Below are 21,319 nucleotides of genomic sequence, written 5' to 3'. Positions count from 1 at the left end.
CAAGACCTCCATCAACAGGTGGAGCTGCTGCTGTACTGCCCCCTGCTGGGTCTCAAACTGCACTCCTCTGTGTTGTCAGTCAAAAGTAATGCTCCATTTTCTAATAAAAAGTGAGCTTCAAGTTAGCGTAACGCCCTCAGGATGTCAGATGTCAGGTGTTTTTCTTTTTTTTGTAGACACTGTCTGGTAAGTTTGTGTTATAGTCAAGTTAGAGGCATTAAAGTTCCTGACGGACGGCTGATATTTCAGCCTGAGTAAGTTATTCGCTTTGCTGTAGAGAGTTCAGAAGCTGGTGATCCAGAAGACGCCCCGGGTAACTGCTGCTCAACCAAACAAGCAGTTTACCGCTCCTTATTAGATTGATTCAAGAGGGAGCAGAGTGCGCGAAAGCTCATTTCCGCGGTTCAGTGAAGACCTTGGGGTGTCATTTTTACATTTTTCAGCCTGTGTGATGTATGTCTGCCTGTCGTCTCTCTCTCTCTCTCCCCCCCCTCGCAGAGGTGATAGTGGTGTATCAGAACGGGCTGCCGGTGATCTCAGTCAGTTTGCCGTCCAGGCGAGAGCGCTGTCAGTTCACCCTCAAGCCTCTCAGCGACTGCGTGGGAGTCTTCCTGCAACAGCTCCAGGCAGAGGACAGAGGCATTGACCGGGTAGCCATCTACTCCACGGGTGCGTTTCACAAGCACGAGAGCACTGCACACACGCATCAGCACCACCGATGTGTCCATGTAGCCCGGCAGGTTACACATATGCAGGTCCTCGCATGCTTTCAAGTGTTCTCGCGTTTTGATGCCATTAAGTGTTCCCGTAGCTGCGGCTTTGCATCCGAATATAATACCACTGCATGCACCGTGAAATGATTTTTTTCAGCCCTCTCTCTGCACAGAGTGTTCATTATGCTGGAACAACTGGCACTTGTAATCTTGCTCTGAGTGTGTAAGTGCATCTGCTTTTTTTTTTTTTTTTTTTTTTTTTACCTCTCATGAAAATCAGACGGCAACATGCCTGATTGTGAAGGGGTGTCAAGGGTGTTTGAAGTGGCTACCGATCGCTCTGACCGCCCTCCCCTCCAATTTGTCTCCCTCTCCAGATGGAGCCAGGGTCGCCTCCTCCACAGGCATAGACATCCTGCTGCTGGATGACTTCAAGCTCGTCATTAACGACACCACACACCTCGTGAGGCCACCGAGGAGAGGTGAGGACGGGCAGAGAGGAGGCAGCGAGTCTGTGCTGTTTGCTCTCAGTAATATCCTTGCGGTTCCCCACCAATAAGAGGAACAGGTGGTTTTTATTGCCAACGGGTGACTGGTATTAAAGCCTGGCTTTGTCTGTTTGTTTGCGTTTTTTTTTTGTCTGCGTGTTTGCGCTTCAGAGCTGCTGCCCCACGAGGAGGCAGAGAGGCTGAATGACGTCAAGTTCCTGGTGCAGCAGCTCTACACCACCCTGCGCATCGAGGAGCACCAACTCGGCAAAGAACGCGAGCTGATCGGACGGCTGGAGGACCTCAACTCTCAACTCCGCCCCCTGGAGAAGGTCTTGCTTGACTTTACATATTGATGCTGGCGTTCACTGCCAGACACACAAACCCAAGCCCAAGGTTTTTACCTCACCATCAAGAGTTGAACGGGAAAATTTTACAGAATGTGACCTTGAGTGTTGAAAGATAATTAGTTTGTGATACCAGGCCTTGTTTCAATCGGCCAGTAAAAATGACTGAGTGAAGTTGTTTTATCTTGTGAATGATGAACTATGCATCATAGTCTGTTTGTAGCGTCACCGCCCTGCGAGAATCACGTATCTCTGAAGTAAACTTTTAATAAGCTCAGAAAAACGGCCTGTGAGCACAGCAGCTGATCCAAGAGCGTTTTTTTTTTTTTTAATTGTTTGTTTGGCTCAAGAAGTAGGAGAATTTAGTCAACCCAAACATGTCATCAGTCAGTTTATCAGAACAAACAATCTAATTCAAAATCACAAAGATTATGAGCTATGAAGTGTTTGATTGGACAGTGTAATCTGAAAAGTGACTAGTGATTAAAGCTGTCAGACAAATGTTACAGAGCAAAAAGTACAATATTTGTCTCTAAGATCTTGTGGATTAGAGTTGTAAAGTTGTATATAATGGCTTTACAAGTACCTCAAATGTGTACATATTACAGTACTGAATGTAATGCATGAATGTACTCAGTTACTCGAGTCAGGACTTTTAATTTTGGTACTTGGTGAAACCATGGATTTGTTATCTCAGTAAAGAAATCATCTGAGATCACAACAAATGATCAGACAAGGCAACAGTTAATCTCATACTAATTGCACCTAATCTGGATACAAATTGGAGTTTAAAAGAGTTGTTACAGATGCTCTCTGCCGGAATACTTGTGCACTACTTCCTCACTAGGCATTTGCTGACTGTCCGCTTTCTTCTGTGTAGGTGAGGGAGGAGCTGAGTAAGAAGGCGGAGCGACGCACCACCTTGGCGATGTGGGGCGGCATGGCGTACATGGCCACCCAGTTTGGCATCCTGGCCAGGCTCACCTGGTGGGAGTACTCCTGGGATATCATGGAGCCCGTCACCTACTTTATCACTTACGGCACAGCCATGGGCGTATACGCCTACTATTTGCTCACACGCCAGGTAAGACACAACCAAACATATCAAATACACAAACATGAAATTATGTTGCTCAGAGTCTGCACTGAGTCTTGAAGGTCTGAAAAGTGCTTCATTTCAACTGTATTTTTATGGTTAGGAGTATTCTTGTAATTTATTCCTTGCTTGATATTCATTATCTGGTATTTCGGCTACATGATCACACATATACCAAAAATTCTTAAATATTTGATATGAAATGATCCTGTTGTTCCTATGTGTTGTCTCCTGGCATCTAACTCAGCATTCAATAATCCTGATCAAAAACATGACATTTTTAAATGCAAGGTAAATAAACAGCTGGTAAATGTAACAAAAGTGACAATATACATCTATTGCAGTGGGTATAAAGGAATACTGCAAACTTTAGATTTACAATTTACATATGATGATAAAGGGCGCAGGTCTGGAAATTGATTGATTTAGGTGATTTAGGTGACATTTCATTGGACCAAACGATTAGATGATTCAGCGCTTTGGTGATCCTTTGTGCCGAACAATGTAATTTTTATTTTTGAATTTTTTTATTATTGTTTATTGCAAAATATAAATTTCCCATTACCGAATACACAAGAGAAAGAGAGACCGAGAATACAAAGACCCTCACCACCTCCCGCCCACAGCCTTGGTATGGTAGAAAATTCTCCCTTACTCACACCTAAAAAATGAAATACAATCAAGTTAAGGTATAAAGTCCCAGTGTATGTAAATCAAGAATTCACTGCAACGTTAAGGAGACAATGGATAGGTTTTATGCTAACTTACTTGTCAGGGAGGTTTCATGGCGGTAGTAAGGCCAGGAAACAGCCCCGTATTTCACACTAAACAAGATCTTTTCAGGTGACTGCAGGACAACGTTCTGATTTCCAGTTTTGTAGGACACACTCTTTGCCAGCTTTGGCTGCGTGTATAACATCATTGATTCTTTTCAGCATTATACAGAAAGTCTATAGAACATTACAGTAGACTCCTTTCCCCTGGATTTGCAGCTCCATCTGCACTAAATTGTAATGCTTTTAGCTATTTAAAAGGCTGAACTTGTGACACCGCTGCCCTACAGACTCGAGTCAATTATTTATAAGTTACCACCAGGTTTTAACTCCAAGGACATGGAGTCCATCTGAAGTTTGATTTCTCGCTAGTGTGATTTGGCCGAAGGACTTCGAAGGCAGAACGTGGAGGGTATCTGATAAACTGGCTCCTCTTACAAAGTGCTCCGTCTGTCTCTTTCCATAACCTGCAGGAATACGTTTACCCCGACGCTAGAGACAGACAGTATCTGCTGTTCTTCCACAAGGGGGTGAAAAGGACACGCTTCGACATTGAGAAGTACAACAAGCTGAAGGATGATATCGCTGAGGTACAGTTGCTCGGCGAACGCTCGGGTGTTTTGTGATGTAAAACGAGCACAGCAGACACGCTGGGGAGCCGCACGCTTTACAGTTCAATACTTGGATTTGTAACGGCTGTACGTAGACCTGCTTTCATCCTATTTCCCCGACCGCTTGCCTCTCATATTTTTTTTTACTCTCTCTCCTAATCCCCCCCCCCCCCCCACACTCTTTCCAGGTGGAGTTGGATCTGAAGCGTCTCCGGGACCCACTCCAGCTCCAGCTCCCGGTTCAGCAGCTCACCGCCAGTAAGAATTGATGGGAAGAGCGACTCCCTCCTCTCTCAGCTCCTGCAAAACCCCCTCTTCCTCTCTTCCCTCCAGCCGTCCAACCACCCTTCTCCCTCTCACCCTCCCACCCCAAACTATTCCCTCCCCCATCCCTCCCACACCCAATAGTCCCATCCCTTTCTTGGCAGTGGGAGTTAGTTTTTTCTCCTTTTTTTTTTTTTTCCTTTTTTTCTTTTTCTTCTTTTCTTTTTACTTTCTTGACTGAAAACTCCAGTTGGAATTGCAAGTAAAACCCGCTAAAAAAAAAAGAAAGACGGAGAAGGATGGTGAGAATACCGGGAACTGAAAAGACTCTCACAGCCGAAAAGGATGGCGAGGATGATGAAAAGGACAATGATGATGATGATGATAATGATGATGACGACGATGGGATGACACTGGGCGCTATGGATACGCCTCAAGTCTCCTGGAGGGAATAAGCCTGCAAGGAACTCCTGGGGGCAAACAGGAATTATCACCCCTCGAGACACTCCAGAACAGAGGACACGCAGAGGGGGCAGTCACTGTTGAGTGTGTGTGTTTGTGGGACTCTCAGGGCGCACTGGGACACCTGACCCTGGCCACTCCAGCAGTGTAGTCCTGCTTCCTCTAGCAGTCAAACTGTCAACACACACACATCTCCTCTTGGTTTGGGGGGCAGGCTCCAGGGAGAGTCTCCATCCCACATGTTAAAGTTTACAAGGAAGTCCGGACTGCAGCCGCATCATCAGGAGGGACCTTCAAGGGGGTCTTCCTGCGGCTGAACTCTGCTGCCTCTCCCTCCCTGGGCCACGCCTTCTCCAGGTGACGGACAGCTGTCCCCTCACCGCGTGACCTTCGTCAGGAGCCTGTCTGGACTCGCAGGATGCAGGCACGACGACGATGACGACGACGACGCCTCGCTTCCTCTTCCTGTTGATGTCCTGTAGCGGCCCGGTCTGTCTGCGCAAGTCTGAGAGTACTACCGACAACAACATCACTGTGTGTTCTTTTATTCCAAAAAAAATATTTTGGCACTTTTTATTTTGAAAGCCATAGTATATTTGTTATGACAAAGAATATAAATATATATATGTATACAATCAAATAAACAGATGACCAGAGGCTAGTTTCTTTTCAGTGGGGGGAGGAACTCTTGTACGAACATCAATTTCATTACACCCGCTGAAGATCTCTCGAAATTAAAGGAACCCGACGCACACTTCACACACAGAGAGCGTTATCACTGTGTGCACTCACCACCTTGGACGTGAGGCTCCTGTGCATGGCCAACCAAAGGGGATGGGGGGGGGTTGATGGGGGAAGCCGAATCAGGGCGAAAAAAAAAAATGCTTTAATTTGATTGGAATTGATTGTTTTTGAGCAACAGAGAATATCGGTGGGGACAATGCCATGCTTGACCTCTATAATCACCTCATGAATACAGATTGCTGCGGAAATGCTTAAGATAATGAAGGGGCTCGAAATGTTGAGCGATCAAACCCACAGGCATGTAATGGCTCAATCAATCTGATAAATCTGAAAGTACTGTCGGAGGTGGATAATGACCGTTTCCGGAGTTTTTCAGTGACCCCGGCCTTTTAGCTTCGCTGCATGTGACGTGCATTTCGACATCTGAAATTTTTTAGAATTCTCCCCTCGAAAATAACGAAAAGGCTGCACCTCCAAAAAACAAGAAGAAACGCCGTGATTCACAGGGGCTTTTTTCAGAGTTTTCTCCTCCCACTGTTGCTGTAATGCCCCCCTGCTCCCGCGATGGCAAGGCAGGGTAGACTGCATGCTGTGGTATGCCCTCAGTAGAAAAAAAAAAAAAATTGTGAATGTGTAGGAGCATTATTGCAATTTTTGTACTTAAATTGGACACTTTTCTTTGCCACATCTAGCTGAAGTCTCATCTTCCCTCCTCCCCCTCCGAAGGTTGTAGAAGCCATATGTTTTGTCATGAGTTGTCCGTTTTGTTTGGGATCGTCACTGAATTCAGCCTTTTGTTCACTTTTAGTTCTTTGTTCAGGGTGAGGATTGGTGGCGCCTTCTCTCCGGTCCCCCAACTCCACGCCTCCCAAAAAAAAAAAAAATTGTTTGTTTCTCACTCTGAGCTGCTGTCGATCACCTGAAAACAACCCGACGCCCCCTGCACATTGGTCATCTCCTGCTTGTGTGGACAGTTGTCTGAATCCTGCTGAAGAGATCCTTGTGTTCTACTGCAGATTTTCTATTAAAATGCATGATTTTAGGTTCAATCAAAAGTTAGCCATGCAGATCTCAAGGCAGGATTTGGTCTAATCTACTACAGTGTGTGTGTGTGTGTGTGTGTGTGTTTTGTTCGCCAAGGGAAATGGTGCCTTTTGGATGATTGATGATGGTATTGGTCAATGTAGCAATTTGATGAACAGCAGCGTTAAGATCACTGAGACCGTTGGTTTCTTACTGAGATGCCACCTTCATATCCAGGAGGGTTGACATTTTGAATGTTCGCTAGTGGAAATCAAAGCGTCGCTGCGTGTCGGTGAGCACTTGCGTTTGTTGACGAGTGCGAGTGCGCCAGGGGGCAAAGTTCAGATCACCATATTCATCACTCCTTTGCCCCTAATCACCGCCTCGTCAATAAAAGGTGAAAAAAATAAAATAAAAATGATAAAAATCAATTCTGCCCACACTCCACTTCATAGCAGACATCGGCTTTAAACACATCATGACACACACACACACACACACACACACACACACACCCACACACACCGCACACACAAAGTGACGACGGTGTTTCCTTGGAGATGTACCGTGGGAGGTGAGAGAGTCGAAGCCTCTGTCTGCAGTCCAGTCCTCCCCTCCGCTGTTTCCACACTCCTCTCCATCATCACCTCCTCCTCTTTATCACGCCATACACCGTTCAGCGCCTTTTTTTTTTTCCCTTCGTTCCTTTTCCTTCGTTTTGCTTTCTAAAAACAAAAATATATCAAATATAGGGAAACTTTATTATAAAGAGGGTGTTGCATGAATGTATGTTTACATGAGAAATTATGTGAAAATAAAAAAAAAAGATGAATTTATCAGAAAAAAAAAAAACTGCAAAGATAATTTAAAGAACGTTGTTTGTAGAGATTCCTAGCTATAAAGGGGCAGTGGACAGGGCTGCGTCTTTAAGAATCTGCCCTGCCAAATCCGACTTGAAATCTCAGCCAACCCATCCCATCTACACCTTATTTACTCCATCGACCCCTCCCTCAGCTTTACTACCCCAGTGAATGGAAAGACACCCTCCATCCTCGGTGCACCTATATAAGGAGGAGACCTCTTGACCTCAGCTTCTAACATCCTGGATACGAGTCCAAAGGTAAAGTGTCAGGCTGCACTCTGTTAGCATATCGGGGAAACACCCCATTCCCATCCACCTTCAGCATTTTTTCCTCCAAAGTCACATTATTCTTCTATGTTTTTGAATGTGTGTTCTATTTGGAATACCTTGTTTTTGTGCATTTACAATAAACTACGTTTCAAAATGCCTAAAGAGTGATGCAGTATATAGGATTGAAATGAACTTGTTCTCCATTCTGACCTCTTGTTTTGTTCAGTTTCTCTTGTCTTTTTTTCTTCTGTTGACATATGATGCTGTAATGTTGGCAAAAAAGAAAATGTAAAATCCTGTATCATTTATGAAATATGTATAAAAGAGATATGTAATTCAATTATCAATAAAATCCTTATCCAGTTTTTGGAGCCGGTGGTCCAGTGGAGGTTTGTTTTTGTTGTTCCCTGTGAAAGATGATTAATGGACATATTACAGAAATTTACAAGAAGCAGCCTTTCAAGGTCTTGACCGCCTCCTCCGGCTCCCCTTGGCCCCCAGCTCTTCCTGTGCAGGACATCCTAAGAGATAGACCTGTGTGGATAAAATGTGTTGTATACGACATGAAGCAGCACATGGTTCTAATGGAGGTGAAACTGTATTTAAGTATAAAGGCAATGCAAAAAGGGCTTACATTTTTTCTTGAAGGTTTAATATGTGAATTGTTTTTAACATTAGTGTCGCAGCAAACAACTACATGTCATTTAAAGACATAGTGGAGCAACAGCACCTTAAATCTCAGTTAGATAAGGAAGACCATTTATGCCAGTTCAAGAAAAAATCTATTATAAAAACATAAGAAAAAACCATGATGAGTCATAATTATGAGATACAAAGTCAAAATATGTTATATTTGTTGATCATTTTGACTTTTTATTTCATAATTCTGACTTCTTTGACTGGCAGAAATGGGCTTCCAGAGTTTAATCCTGAGAAATAATAATTGAAATAATTTATTAGGCAAAATTAACACACACACACACACACACACACACACACACACACACACACACACACACACACACAACTGACTGGTATGCTGGCAGTTCTGTGAGGCTGAGCATTGTCTGAGCTTATTGCTAAACGTCAGCTATTGTGCTCAAAGAAAGCGAGCTAACATGCTGATTTTTAGCAGGGGACATGTTTACAATATCCACCATCTTAGTTTAGAGTGTTGGCAACATTTGCTAATTAGCACGAAACAAAGTAACTGTTTTGCAGGTTTTCGGTCACAAGCCAAAGTATTGGAAAAAGGAAATTCTGAGCGATTCTGACTTGTTTTTGTGTCTATTAACAGTGTTAAAAGGAGTCCAGTGCTGGCCCCGCATTACCCACAATGCAATTTAGCCACTGGGTGCCATCACTGGAGGCAGTCATCAGATTCAGCGCCGCTTCTCTTGAGCCACAAAAGGCTTTATACTTCTTTTTTTTCCACATTTGCAGTAATATTCCCCAAGACCTTTAAAACACACTATAATGTGTGAAATGGATGGATTCACCCTTTAAACCAGCCAGAATATTTTAACCTGATGCTGCAGCACATTTCACACCAATAAAAGCATTAAGAATCCAAACTTCTCCCGAAAGATATAAGACCATGTACACTGTACAACTGTCCTATTGGTTGAATCCTCTTGTGCCATAGAGACATTCCTCCAGGAGGCTTAACAGGTTCTTATTTCCAGGAGCAATCACCAAAGTAGAGCGGCATGTTCCAGCTCATTTCTCCTAACAGCCCCCTGGATTAATGTCTCCATTCATTTAATTACATATAAGAAACAAAAACTGCAAGCGTCAGGTTAGTCAGAGCGGTTTCTAAATGGAAGGAGCCCAGCTTTGGACATTTTCTGGCTTGTACTGGTGGTCAGGTAATGAGCTAGATGAGAACATATTCACTCTCCTGGCACGGCGTGTCCTCAGTTAAGGGGCTGCTGTAAATCCTGAGTGAGCAAACCTCGCCGTCGCCCCCAAGTTAAAGCTGCTTCAGCATGACAGATTAATCAGATGGGTTTATTACTGCTGCAGATTAGATCATCGCTCGTTTTTACACGCCCGCTAAATCAGGTAGGATGAAGAAGAAAATACCTGTGACATTATCGAAAGACAAAATCACACTTTTCCACAGTGTGATGGCAACAAAATAATGATGTTTGGGGAAGGATACATATTATCCTCATTTTCAGGGTTTATAATTTTATAAACTGCTTGAACAGTTTTATATGCTTTAATTCTCAAAAAAACAGTCTTCTTATACTGTCCAGTGCTGCAGCTCTGTATTCACCCTCTGTCTGAAATGCTCTGTTTTAGCTCCTGTCTCTTTAAGGTCCCTCCTCCAGAACACCCAGTCAGCTCTGATTGGGCAGCTCATACACGCCTGGGACAGCACTGCTCACCATGTCTTCAGTCGGCTCTGTCGTGTTTTCAGCTCCAAGGCACTTCTACTGTGAATACAGCCAGAAGTCATGTTAAAAGTCACAGAACTAAAGAGGCCTTTTATGTGCACAAGAACCTATATAAAACACTGAAGGAAATGACAAAAACAAAAAACAGGTCTCCATTAAGGTTGTGTGTGAGAGGATGGAGAGTGTGAAGACTGTCCAGTCTGAAACAATAGGAGGATGGTCCTGTCACTGGACTTGGGGAGCCGAGGGTTAAGGGGTCAAGGTGAGGACACGACAATGTTTCAGATAAGAGGCGACTATTAAAGACAGGCTTACCCTACGGGCGAACCAGAAGAGTTACACACTCATTTAAAATCTGGCCTGAGCTCTAGCTATCATTTATCCAACACGGAGATCAACATCATGATTTTTTGGGTGATTGTCAGTCTGCTGCAGGAGGTTCTTGCGATTGCAGGTGTGGGTGAGTGTAACATTTTGTGTGTTTTTCCCCAGAATGATCTTTTTAAATTAACACATTTTCTAGGTATTTTACAGCAGAGACTTTGTGTGGGATGTGTCTTTATAACTCGTTTAAACTATAAATTAAAGAGTATTCAGTTTTTATCTCACTGTCAACAAGACCAAAACCAACTACATCTGAATCCATATTCTAATCATTTCTGACTTCCCTGATCTATTTGTTGTACTTAGCCTTAGTCTATTTTTACTGAAGATGTAAATCTTAAAAACAAATATCCTTTCTTTCTTTCTTATTTTTTTTTAAAAGGCATAGTAATTTCCCAAAACAGCTGGGCACTGTAACTTTCAGCACATGTTCCTCAAACCAGGGTAACTGGTGCATTTCTATTTTAAGTGGTGGATTAACACACATTTGTGGCTATACTGTGTTTTTTTCAGCAGCAGGTTGTTGTATGTGTGATTGCTTCACAATAAACTGCAAATTGTGTTTCTATTTAAATGATGGAACTTGTCATCCAGTGAAACAGTGTGGCTCATGGATGTGTTTTTAATAGGTCCCCCCTCCCCCCGAATGATCTCTACACCTTAGGCAAATATGGACTATGGCCAGCTTTATCTTTTAACATAAACTACATATTATGAAATAACCATGAGATTGGACACTGTTTATTGTGGCTTCTCATCTTCATCCGTCCAGATGAAGTGGCTGGAGTCTGACTGGTCAGGCGCAGCTCCACATTCCCTTAATGGCCATATTAAGTTATTCAAGCCCCATCTGTAAGATTTAACGCTCCCATTACCATACACCCGCATGAGTCAGCGATGTCCTTTGCCTCTTCTCTGCTGGAACACAGCTGGTGAGTCGTACGTCTCCAAAACTGGTTGTTTATGCTGTCAGTGGATCCGGGCTGCTGTTATCGGAGCAGCAGGTAGAGACAAGATGGACTAGTGGCCGGAGGGGGGAAATTATGTGCGTGGTGACACCATTTATGATTAAGATATAAGTCCACACAAGTATTTTTTCAAAGCTTACGGGAACCAGAGTGCAGTCAGTTTATTTTTCTTTGGAGTACATGTTTATGTGTTTACTTGTGAGAGCAGACGTGACCTTGTGCGTCAAGCAGAGAGCACTTTTCGCTCACGATCCGGGAAAGCATAAAAGTGGAGATTTTTATGCAGAGCAATCCGACTAAATGGAAAGCCTGGAGTTTGGTTATATTGGTGGTTACTGCCCCAGTAAAGTGTTATGGTGGTCGTTGTCAGCTGTCATGTGTCCTGGCTCCGGCCTGTCATTGAAGATGCTTTACTGTCGGTTTGATCGGCCTCCTGCTGTGTCTTCATCCCTGCTGATTGTCAGTGATTAACACCAGTGCCAGCTTCGACCAACCCCGCCATCCCTCACGTCTTCTTCTTTTCCTTTTGTTTTACATTTATCTCTTAATTACACCGTTGAGAGGGCATGAAGTGAGGGAGAGACTATTGATTGTTTTGCTGCACTTTGTTTGCTCCGCCCGTTCAGTTGTTCTCCTGATTCTGCAGAGCTGGCTGTAGTGAAAAGAGTCACCGCTGACAGAACTTGGCGGATAAAGGGTTCCTGGTGGATGGCTTGTTGGCTTTTAGTTCAATTGAAATCGACTCCGTGTTGCAGTTTATCTTGTCAAAAGGTTTGCTTCATTGTAACAAGTTTACTCAAGTGGCCAGTGTAGATGTACAGTACGTGGAGGGGGTGAGAGATATAGTGCTTGTCAATTAACTGAGCAGAAACTGGAACCTTTCCCGATGTAACTAATTGTGTTAGGAAAAGTGCAAAACTCCAAGCAGGCACCTGGAAATAACAAAAACAAGTTTTATTAAAAAATGTTTTTTGAAAAAAAAGGCAGACGATGACAAAGCAGCCAACAAAAAGCAAGACTCCAAGAGCAAAATGAAGAGGAGTGTACACAGGATTGGGGACGGATGTAGAAAAAACACAGAGAAAGTGACAAAGGTTGATGGAAAAACAGAGTCTTAAATACACGAGAGAGGGACGGGATAAACTAATTAGGGGAATCGAAACCGGTTGGAAAAGACAAACACGGGAAGTATAAAACAGATCATGGGACACGAGTATAAGAGCACAAAACACAACATGAAACGCCTAAACTAAAAGCCGAAGCCATGTCATCAACTTGAATTAACAGCAATGCTGAAGGGACGCCACTGTGCAGGTATGTGGTCTTAGAAACGTCTGCTTTTCAAGCCCCAATGTAGTGAGGTCAGGAGACATGCGAGAATGGTCCCTGATCAGTCTCACATCGGGGTCATTGTGGGGATTTTAATTTACTTTTTCAATGGTATTTTTAATCTCCGAGAGCACCAGAAACCTCTGTTATACCGATGTGGAGGCAGAGATTTCAAAACCCCGGAGTGATGAAAGAAAACCTATCTGCGTGGCTGTGCAGGAATAGAGTGAGAAGATGAAGTCTCTTTTCATAATTGGGTGAACTGACCTTTTCATAATGATGGAGTATTATGGGCAAATCTGATCAGTAAAAATAGCAATACCACAGTATGATACTCCTATAGAGGAAAAAGTCTTCCATTCATTGCAGCATATGCTCACGGTATCATAAGTAAAATAGCCAGTCCAGACCCCAAGTCACCTTCTACTTCATACTGCTGCTCTGTTATGCCACTTTAAGATCCAGGAAGCATTTGGGTGTGTAGTTTATAGTTGAATTTACATTTTTGGGTGAACTTATCCTTTAACTTTTGTCAAGGCAATGTGTTTGGTAACCCTATCATGTATTTTGAATGTGGCCTACAGTTGTATACTGAGAAGTAATAACTAGTTCTGAGATAACCGGAGCCATATTACTCTTTTTAGACTCTATACATCTATACAGACTGCTTCTCCGGCTCATCTTCTTGTTCATCTGTGCCTCAGCCCTGGACCCCTGCTCTGCCTACATCAGCCTGAATGAACCGTGGAGGAACACGGACTTTCACGTCAACCGGACATCTGGCGTGCCCCTGTGTGACAGCCACGTGTCTGGAGAATGGTACCGCTTCACTGGCATGGCTGGAGACGCCATGCCCACCTTCTGCATCCCTGAGAATCTCTGTGGCACCCACGCTCCCATCTGGCTCAACGGCAGCCACCCTCAGCCCCAAGACGGCATCGTCACCCTGCCTGTCTGTGCCAGCTTCAACGACAACTGCTGTCAGTGGAGCGCCAGTGTGGATGTTAAGGCCTGCAGTGGAGGATATTTTGTCTACCGCCTGCCCCGACCCTCAGTCTGCTTCCACGTTTATTGTGGCCGTTAGTGAGCTGGTCTATAAAGTCAATCTGTTAGTTTGTCCTATCACTTCTTCTCTATTGTTGTGTTTATACGTTTGTGTGTGTGTGTTGCAGATTTCTATGATATCTGTGATGAGGTGGACTGCACAGGTCCCCTGTGTCCTGAGTCTGACTGTCGCTGTGCACTTGGAACTGTCCTGGGACCAGACGGACAAACATGCTTGGGTGAGACAGGCAGAGAGGGAGGAAGAGAGGGGACAGATAAGTTGAGCATCAGACAGTAATAAAGAAGAGAATATGAGAGTCAGTCAGCCTGGATTTGCAGTATGTTTACTCATTGTTTTGACATTCTTAATTCTGGATAAGCTGTCTTTAGGCTACTCAAATATCCATGTTTGGTTGACTTAATGGATCTTCGGAATATGATAATGGGATCAAGTGATTCATCATGAGATTTCCGTTTAAAAATTACATTTGTGTTATGTAAGTTTTTGATTGTCATAATAAGGAGGGTAAGCCTAAGTGTTTATTCTAAACAATAGTTTGATGAAAAAGGATTTTGACTGACGATCCACTTAGATTTGATTATATTTAACTTACTGTTGTAGAGTACGAGGCCAACAATAAAAATGTAGTTTATCATGTAGCTTTCAGCAATCCTTCTGTGGAGCTTTCAGCTGCATCTCCCACTCCATTCGCTCCAACCATAGACCATATTCACACAGTGGACATTTTGCTTTGACATCCTGCTCTGAGTGATTCAAAAGTCCTATAAATGTAGGAAAACTGACACGTTGTTATTATTCCAACCTTTCCTGATTGATGAAAGTGAAAATCTGGAGGATTTTTTGCCTATATTTCAAGGTAAAAACATCTTTTAGAACACTAACTTTTTGTCAAACAGCTAATGGCAACGTTAGCATTCAACCACTTCATAATTAATAGTACAGTTTGATATATTTCCACAATACAGTAGGAAATAACTAAATTAATTCTAAATATCAACATACATCTTGCACACATTTATTTAATCCTGTAAATGTAACAAACTTGATGTAACCAAACTGTAATGTTAGCCAGGAAGTGGTTAAATGCTAACATTCGGAAAATGCTGAATGGGTGATCAAATATGTTGTTTTACTTTGAAATATGGCCTGACGTCCATCCAGAGTTTCACTACCCATCATCTATTCAGCTGCTGCTCATTTGTACCAGGCAACATTTGTGCCTCTTCAATCACTTACCCCTTACTTTTACTGTGCTATTCTAAATATTTATCCAATACTTTTGGTGTAATTCAAACTGCTGATACCTTCAGCAATCTCTCCAGACTGTTTAGTCTATTTTAAGCTAACTCTCTCTCTAGCCATTTACATGTATCAATTACTTTTGGCTAACTACTACTTTAAGCTAACTGTCAAAGGTTTATCTGTTACTTCTGCTCACTATTTGAACCATTTATGTGTTACATTAGCTATTTCTACTGTTAAACACTTATGTTTATCTATATCAGTCATTTATTCATTACTTTCAGGTAACTGTTTCAAAAAGTTGTCGAATCGTTGCCAGCTTTTCAACTTCTCTGCTGGCTTGCTAGCGATTTATTTTACACACACTTAATCACCACATTGCTCAGGTGTTACAGCAGACTCACTATGTTGATATATGTATATATATTTTACTCAAATACGACACTTCACAATCACCTCAAAACACAAAGTACACTACTGTAGATCTACTGCAGCCCAATGACTGCTTTTTCAGCCATTCTATCTAGTCTCTGTGACCTTCTCCTGAACCGTAAACAGGATGTGTTTACATATTCTCAATGATAAGATGGATCACAGAATAGGAAGGATGAGTGCAAAGCCTGATCAAGGAAGCAGCTAGTGGCAGAAGATTGAAGGCTTTTATATTTGACGACTCTTCCCAAGGTGAAAGTTTGAGTGTGTGGGTGTGTGTGCGCGCGCATGTGTGGTTGTGTGTGGTACACTGGAGGGTACACCTAATGATGGGTGACAAGGCATACTGTGGGAACCTCGGGAACCTAGACAGCCTGAGAAGTGCCATTATCTCATTATTCAGCCATCAACCAAGTCTGGCGTTCCCTGTCTCATAAATGACTCCTTCATCCTTGCTCACTCTCTCTCCCCACACTCTCATTTTTGTCCCTCCTTTTATTCCAGCTCTCATTATTTCTTTACCAGTCCTCTCAGTATTAAAAATGCAGTTTTAAAGTCCTTTAAAGTGTATTTATCATCATCATCATCCTCTCTAGAGCTCTGAGAGAACTGCCTTGGGGTGATAAACTCCACCCATCTCACGGTGTGGAGTCGATTAAAACAAGACTGATCTGATAATAATGTCTGACCCAGGTGTGGTGTGTGTCCTATATTTAGATGTGAATGAATGTGAGAAGAACAATGGCGGCTGTGCAGAGGTGTGTGTGAACACCAAGGGCTCCAGGCAGTGTGAGTGTGGGCGGGGCCGTGTGATGGACAAGGATGGACACAACTGCAGAGGTACACCTGTGTTCGGATCTTTATATGACAATCCAGTCAGTGTTGTGAAGATTCAATTAAACCATGGGACGACAGGGTGGGCTTCATCTTTTCCTTTTCGCTGTGTGGTCTCTTGCAGAGATGGCAGGCTGCCATGTCAACAATGGCGGCTGCAGTCACGGCTGCTCCTCGCTGCTGGACACCTATAAATGCAACTGTCCCAGAGGACTGAAGCTGGGAGAGGATCAACACACATGTGAGGGTGTGTACCAGTGTGTGTTAGTGCGTGAACAGGATGTTGAAAGATTTTGAAGTTAATTAAGTCAGAAAGCAAGACACGCTGACACAGAGATGCATGCTTGCATCAATACAAACTGAAGCTCTAGAAAGTGGAGATTTGACCAAAAGGGAGGATCCTTAATCAGCCATTGATCAATCATGTTATTCATTATCAGTAGATAACTAGACTGGCCAGTGGCGTGCGCAGACTTTTTGAAGGGCAGGGGTGAAAAGAAGGGCCCTTTAGTGCGCGTTTTGGCTCCCAAGAGGGCACTTTAGCGCGTGTTTTGGCTCCCAAGAGGGCAGTTTATCATGTTTTAACCAGCCAAGGGGGCAGTTTAATGTGTTTTGCCAACCAAGAGGGCACTTTGGCATGCTTTTTTGGCTCCTAAGAGGGCACTTTAGCACAAGTTTTGGCTCCCAGGAGGGCACTTTAGCCGTCGTTTTTCAACAGTTGGGCCCCCCCTTGTGCACATCACTGAGACTGGCCAATACTTTGTTCTACAGACTTGCAGTTTGAGTAATGAGACAGTCCTGGTGAAAACATATGCTCCTGTCAGACTATTTACCTCAGTGACTTTTTAAAGCACAGCATTCTAACTAATGGCTATATTTAGTACGGCTTGATGATGATTATTTTTCCGATTACTTGATAACTGCTATTTATATAATATGATAGGACAAAGTCTAAAATGCCTGGTCCAGGGTAACATCCCCAAATAGACAATTTGCTGTGATTATTTTCATGGTCATGTCATTTACGCTGATTACTTTCTCAATGATGATTCAATTAATTAGTCTAACATTTTCAGGAATTAGTTAAAAATGTGAAAAAATGAAAAAAAAAAATACAACCCACATCTTTCTCTAGTGCCGCATTGTCTTGGTTTCTCTGATTTTAGCCAACAAGCAGATTGTGTGGCATGTATCCATCTAATCACATGGCTGTGGGATGATTCTTGCTTGCTTTGTTGTTGAATCCATGCACTGTTTCACGATTTGTGCCACAAAAAATGGGTCTCATAGCTTTGCCTCTCTTTCCGGCAGTGCCAGTCCAGTGCGACCCCAGCTTAATTATCGTGTCAGTTCCAAAGGACCTTGTAGGAGGATTGGAGCTTTCCCTGTCCAACTCGTCTTGTCGAGGTGTCTCTAATGGCACACACATCAACCTCAGCTTCAGCCTCAAGACCTGCGGTACAGTGGTGGAGGTCAGAGGTTGAGATTTTTAGACTGAATGTGCGCGGGGTTAAGCTGCTACGGTTAGGGCTTGGAGAAATGTTTCATTATCGAATCACTATATTCCAGAGTGGCTTGTGTAACCGTTGTGGAACTGACTGTTGACCCCCAGGTGACAGATGACAAGATTGTGGGCACCAACCTGGTGACAGGCCTTCCTAGGAGCAGCCCAGGCAGCAGCGGGGACCTGATAGTCCGCACCAGCAAGTTAGTGCTCCCTGTCACCTGTGAGTTCCCCAGGGAATATCAGGTGTCAGATGAATACCAGGCAAGTCCGCGGAGCTCAGCCCTGGAGCTGGCAGGCCACAGTGAGGGTGTCTTCCCCTTCTCCCTGGAGCTCTTCAAGAACGCAGAATTCTCAGAGCCGTACCACACCCCGCCCCAGCTCCAACTGCACGACTCCCTGTTCTTCGGTGTGGAGCCTAAGGAGAGAGTGGAGGGCCTCTCGGCGCTGGTGGACAGCTGCTTTGCTACGCCAGGGCCCAAAGCTGACCAGGCGCTCAAGTATTACCTCATAAAAGACGGGTGAGTGGTTAGTGTGGAAGTAACATTTTTAATGTCATATCTTGTGCTGCATGATCGCACACCTAATGCAAAAGGCCAACCAGAAAATCGCCTTGCTAGAACAGAATATCCATCACATTTTTAAACGAATAGGCTTTTGCTGCCCCGTAATGCTAAAGTCAGTTGTAGAGCGTATCTAAGTTTGTAAGTAAAAGTTGTATAAAGATGTACTTGGACTGTACTTGAGTATTTACAGTGTAAGCCACTCTATACTTCTACTCTACTGCAGTACTCTAGGTATTATCTTGCATTCAGTAGAGTGCATACCCCCGCCGAGGCCCAACAGCAATCCAATCGCAAATAACAAGTCACACTACAAGTCCTCTACATTCAGATTTTAATTTGGATCCGCATCATTTATTCATTCATTGACACCAACAACCTAAATAAGATAAAAAAGTATCTATTCTGGGCTAAGACCCATCCCCACACAAGTTTTGTGGAAATCCATTCAATAGTTTTTGTTTTTATCTTGCTGACAACCAACCATCCAACCAAACCATCAAACACATAGAAGAAAACAATATTCTACATGATACAGAAGCTTTGCAATTGGCTGCCTAACAAGTACTTTTTAAAACCTTTTTTTTCCCCAATGCTTCCCTGAAGTAGATGTAAGACTATTACTTGTAACAAAGTATTTTACAGAGCATTATTGTGTCTTTTGCAGATCTAAATGCTTCTTCCAATACTGTACCTAGTTCTCGATAACTCTTACATCTGCAGTTGCCAGGCACACACACACACACACACACACACACACAAATGTATGTTGTTGTACCTACAATGTTATATATTATACTAAGCATCCACTGTAGCTGACCAAAAACAAGAAGTGTCAAATACATATACTCTACATGATATCACCAGAAAAGCCCAGGCACAAGACGGGACGGTAGGGAGATGAGTGGTATAGCAGTGACCACTCAGCACCAAAGACTTCAGAATCCAGATTCACTGAAACACAAATCATCAGTCAGCATCTTCGTCACAAACCTGGAGCGGTTTGTAGCCATGTAAAAAAGATTTGATTGTATGTACGATATCTGTCTCTTTCACCCCAGTTCAGTGGTGATGGCTGGAAGGTTATTTGTGGTACTGACAGCACTGACAGTTTCATTCTGCAGCAATGTGCTTATCCGGAATCACTGTCTCTGTTACTGAGCTATTCACAGAACAGAGTGCCATCAGTTTTCATAGACGCTGTTTATTTGTAAGAAAGACGTTTCAATAAAAACCTTTGACAGTGAGGTCTTTGGATTTCAGACGTCGAAATAGTCTGTGAGGATCATTTCTGGAGACATATGTGGCCAATAAATTTTTTAAATGTCATTTATCCAAGATGTGAGCTCCACAGATGGAATTCCATTCGCCTCCATTGTGTTGGGGAGGTGGCAGAAATCTCAGTGACAGATATCAAAAATAACCGGGGCAAATGAAAACAGAATTGCACGGCACTGTATATGCATGGGTAGATACTACTAGAACGAAGAGAGGGCTTTTGTTGTAGTTTGAATGAACTGACCCTTTAAAGTGTCTTGTTCATGCACACAATGGAAATTGCAGAACGCTGTCTTGTTAATATTAATACACCTAACCTGCATTTGGTCCCGCAGCATGAATGGACCGTATAATAAATGTCAACAGGATCAGACCCAGCTGCTGTGTTTCCACACAGCTCTGGCATCAGCTGCTTGAAAGTTAAAGGACAGGAAATCTCCACTCTTTCAAGGAAATGTCAGACTCTTGCTTTATGTGGAAACAAAACAAAAGTCGAAACACAGATGAATCTTATTATCTGGGGAAGACTCACTTTTAGCCGACCATTTCTCCTCTGAACCCAGAGTGAGATTTCTTCCTGGGGATGCCATCAGAGCAGGGCCATTACCTATTCTGACAATTTCCTATTAAACATACAACAGTGTTTCAGGGCTTCGGGGCAGCTAACCTTGATGAAAAGGCTTGTTAGAACTATAAATGGATCACTGAGTACTGTGTTGAGGTATTGCACGCATGCATGACTCCGTTTTCCCCCTTTGGCTTCCTTTTCAGGTGTATCTCTGATGAAACTGTAACACAGTACTCATCGAAGGACCAGCTCTCTAAGCACTACCAGGTCCCTGTCTTCAAGTTCATCGGCAAGGACAACCGAGTGAGTAAGAGGGGCATGCTGGGAGCCAGCTGGCAAGTGTGTGTGGGCTTATGTCTATGTAACACTATACTGCAAGGATTGCCTTTACAGAATTAGCTTTGTCTGTGATGATGCACCACTCCATCTCTGCTAAAAACGACTTTGTCTCTTCACAGCAAGTGTTCCTCCACTGCCACGTGTTGGTGTGTGGTGCAGGAGACTCCCGCTGTGCTCAGCATTGTCGAGGGCGTGTCCGCCGAGAGGTTCGGACCGCCAAACCTCAGGAGCAGCACACACTGAGCGGAGGCCCCATCTTCATCCTGCCTGAGCCGTGATGCTCGAATAAACCCATGTGCCAGAGGTGGAAGACGTATTCAGATCCTGTACTTTAGTAAAAGTAGCAATGCAACCATGTAGGAATACTCTTTAACAAGTAAAAGTAGTGCATGTATATCAGAGACCGACAGATTTATCATTTGGCTGAAACTGCCTACGGCCTACAGTAGGTTGGCTTATCAAAGATAAGTTTTGTCTATATGTTATTCAATATGCACATATGGAGCTTATTTGTGGAGATTATAATGCAGAAAAAGTTGTTTGGGGTAAATAATAATTACTACATTTCCAGTTAAGTTTACTATTTCAGTGCACTGATGTCAAGTTCATTCAATAAAGTTTATTGTTAACTGTCATTCATCCTGCTGCCATTATGTATCTGTGTTTGAAAGACCACATTTTAGGGATGACTGCAAAAAGTGTGTATTTCGGCCAATATAATGATATCATAGTTTTGTTTACATACATTTTTTTTAAT

The 21,319-nt window shown here is 43.2% G+C and overlaps 2 protein-coding genes across 6 annotated transcripts in view; both read left to right on the top strand.

The window, feature by feature from the left end:
* The window catches only part of mcu (mitochondrial calcium uniporter), a 65,195-nt gene extending 57,171 nt beyond the window's left edge, over window positions 1-8,024 (top strand). For both annotated transcript variants that reach the window (XM_030441806.1, XM_030441805.1), the window contains 6 exons: window positions 499-669; window positions 1,091-1,195; window positions 1,373-1,533; window positions 2,429-2,632; window positions 3,891-4,007; window positions 4,217-8,024. In XM_030441806.1, coding sequence (XP_030297666.1) covers window positions 499-669; window positions 1,091-1,195; window positions 1,373-1,533; window positions 2,429-2,632; window positions 3,891-4,007; window positions 4,217-4,297 — 839 coding nt within the window. In that variant the 3' untranslated portion in view covers window positions 4,298-8,024. The remainder of the gene's footprint in view (window positions 1-498; window positions 670-1,090; window positions 1,196-1,372; window positions 1,534-2,428; window positions 2,633-3,890; window positions 4,008-4,216) is intronic.
* A 2,354-nt stretch (window positions 8,025-10,378) lies between these two features.
* oit3 (oncoprotein induced transcript 3) lies at window positions 10,379-21,197 on the top strand. 4 transcript variants are annotated; one of them, XM_030442667.1, is made up of 9 exons: window positions 10,379-10,515; window positions 13,441-13,815; window positions 13,909-14,019; window positions 16,194-16,316; window positions 16,435-16,557; window positions 17,622-17,782; window positions 17,923-18,335; window positions 20,427-20,526; window positions 20,682-21,197. In XM_030442667.1, exons 1-9 carry the CDS (start codon window positions 10,458-10,460, stop codon window positions 20,838-20,840), a joined length of 1,623 nt encoding a protein of 540 aa, XP_030298527.1. In that variant the 5' UTR covers window positions 10,379-10,457; the 3' UTR covers window positions 20,841-21,197. The 4 variants fall into 4 exon arrangements, with proteins under 4 accessions (XP_030298527.1, XP_030298525.1, XP_030298526.1 ...); XM_030442665.1 differs by having other exon boundaries at window positions 10,383-10,515; window positions 13,381-13,815; XM_030442666.1 differs by having other exon boundaries at window positions 10,405-10,509; window positions 13,381-13,815.
* Window positions 21,198-21,319: the final 122 nt, after the last annotated feature.

This window comes from Sparus aurata, chromosome 15 (assembly GCF_900880675.1).
Source record: "Sparus aurata chromosome 15, fSpaAur1.1, whole genome shotgun sequence".
NCBI lineage: Eukaryota > Metazoa > Chordata > Actinopteri > Spariformes > Sparidae > Sparus > Sparus aurata.
Note: the sequence above shows the minus strand (reverse complement) of the source record. Positions and strands in the feature narration are given on the sequence as shown.